At 31.8% G+C, this 2,529-nt stretch overlaps 1 protein-coding gene across 5 annotated transcripts in view; it reads right to left on the bottom strand.

The window, feature by feature from the left end:
- Positions 1-150: 150 nt before the first annotated feature.
- Positions 151-2,529, bottom strand: part of LOC116842511 (protein FAN-like) — an 8,916-nt gene continuing 6,537 nt past the window's right edge. For 2 of the 5 annotated variants that reach the window (XM_032811841.1, XM_032811842.1), the window contains 2 exons: positions 2,204-2,455; positions 151-384 (listed from right to left, as the gene is read on the bottom strand). In XM_032811841.1, coding sequence (XP_032667732.1) covers positions 287-384; positions 2,204-2,455 — 350 coding nt within the window. In that variant the 3' untranslated portion in view covers positions 151-286. Of the gene's footprint in view, positions 385-939; positions 2,016-2,086; positions 2,456-2,529 lie in introns of all 5 variants that reach the window. The other 3 variants (XR_004377735.1, XR_004377734.1, XR_004377733.1) reach the window with 3 other exon arrangements.

Here is a 2,529-nt window from a genome sequence, read left to right on the forward strand (position 1 = left end):
ATATATATATATATATATAATGTTACGCAAAAAAGAAATCTTGGAAAATGTAGGATGGGCAAATCTTCTTTTTCTTGCGCTTTTATCAAATACAAATTATATATTTCTGCAATTCAGGAATTTGTGATATAAATATAGGATCTGCTATATTATACTATATACAACTGGTATTTTATTGTAATAAACAAGTAATAAAATTATTAGTACATTGCTAAGAAGAGAGTTTAGATCTATTCTCTCCTTATACAGAATCTCCTTTATACATTAGATCACTTGAAATACTGTGTCATTGATTGTAGCATTCCCATACAATGACTTTTTTGTCTTTGCCACCAGTTATTACCAAGCTACTATCAGGTGCTACTGCTAGAGCTGAAAGTGACCCTAAAAAAATACATATAATTATTTGGAATTCATCTTATAAATCCAGTTTAGTTAAAAAAGTTTAACAAAATTGTCACAATTGGTCTAATAATAAATTTATATATATTCTATTTTCAATATAATATAAATTTATATATTCTAAAAGGAAGAAAAAATAAAAAATATAACCAATAAGAAGATTGAAAGTGCAGTTGCAATCAACATTTATTATTATAAACTTTATATAACTACATATTTAGTCAAATGTTAAATATTAAAATATATTTCTTAACTAGTTAGCTGTGTTGCCCTCTTTTAAAAATGTGTACCTAAATTGTGTTGCAAAAATAAAACTAATATCAGTATACTTGTCGACCTACAGAGTATGTGCAGTTGCTATAATATTGAATTAAGTTTAATTTGTATGATGAGTATACTTGTTATAACGCTAAAAATTGTCATTTTTTCATGACGAGTATACTCGTTATACACAGCTAACTGGTTAATGCTCGTAATATCGAGATGTGATCAAATATTTTGCAAACTTTTGTTCTCTCTATGATGGCTCACACTCACATTCTGTTGTGCATGATCACCATCATGTGTGTTATTCTCCTTGCAAAGTAAAATACTGATCCCGTTATCCTTTCCATTGAAATACTTGTGTTCTATTAAAATAATTTTGAGAATCAGTCTTTTAAAATCCAATATGCAGTCCTTTTTTAAATTATTTTAAATTATTGGCATATTGCTATAACTGTGCCAATCTCTTCTCTTTCAGAAGAATTAAGCAAAATTGTTAAACTGACAGACATGTTGAATGTAGGATAAGAACCATTTAGTTTTTTGCGATAAATTTACAGGTAATTATAGCCATCCAGTGGATGCAATGAAAAAACCAGATTACAAGAAATCTATTTTCAAACTGTTTCTTTATCTCATGGATATAAAATCTTTTCCTAAAAACACTGTGATATAGATATATCTATTTTTGTAAAGTAAATCTAGTTCCCCAATTCTTGGATCGTTACAAACATATATTTCAAATGGTGACTCAACCTATTCTGTTTGTTCCATTGTAACGAAGAGCTTTTGCGTCGGCTCGATTATTATTTCGAATTCGCATAATGCTATAGATTTATCGTCATTAATCACTTTGTAAAGGTTTAGTTTTCAGTCGAACTTTTTTTGACGATGCGCGTCCGTTCGAATGTCTTTCCGCTGCTCGCAAGTTCAGATCACTCAAGATCCTTTGAACTGATCCAAGTGAAATGTTCAATTTGTTCGATATCTCTCGAACAGAAAGATTATTATCGCTAAGAATTAATTCTTTAACACGTTGTAAATTCGCGTCTGTCTTGATCGTTGCGGGTCGTCCTGTCCGTTTAGCGTCCTCGATAGACATCACGCCATTCTTAAACCTCGAAAACCACATATAAACCTGCGTCCTGCTCATCGCGTGTTGTCCGAAAGCTTCTTTCAGCATCTCATGAGTTCTCGAAGCATTATGTCCAAGTTGGAAGCAGAACTTAATACAGACACGTTGTTCTTTCAGATCGGATCCAACGATTGGATCCATGATTCGATACACGCTCTCGTCCATAATTTCTTTCCCAATAATACCACGTGCTATTTTTTTCGTATATTTTGCACTAAGCGGGAAATAACTTGTTAGACTCCATCCTAATACCATCTACAGATTAAAAAATGCATTTTTACCTACAGAGCTATCTCGCGGGCAGCCTGCGAACTTCTTGATCACATCTCGTGCACGAGCGAAACACAATTACCATAAGATAAGCTGATCACAACTGATAACTTATAATAATATACTATTTACCATCGTGACAATGTACTTGCGTGATGAACACGGTCTTACGATAGTCCCATATATTAAAATTTCCATCATTATCACCTATCAACAGGAATGCTCCCATCCACGTTACCGTGAGTGGTTCGTTCTCTAAATTGATGGAATATATTTGCGTGCTCGTTCGAACGTCCGTTACATTTAATATTTTGTCTTCGGCACACGATATCACACTGCTGCATTGTTTATCGAACGTTACTGCGTTTACTTTACACGTGTGACCTTTAAAATATATATATATATATATATATATATATATATATATATATATATATATATATATATATATATATATA

Source organism: Odontomachus brunneus, unplaced genomic scaffold, assembly GCF_010583005.1.
Source record: "Odontomachus brunneus isolate Ranch 3 - 2012 unplaced genomic scaffold, Obru_v1 Obru_scaffold_025, whole genome shotgun sequence".
Classification (NCBI taxonomy): Eukaryota; Metazoa; Arthropoda; class Insecta; order Hymenoptera; family Formicidae; genus Odontomachus; species Odontomachus brunneus.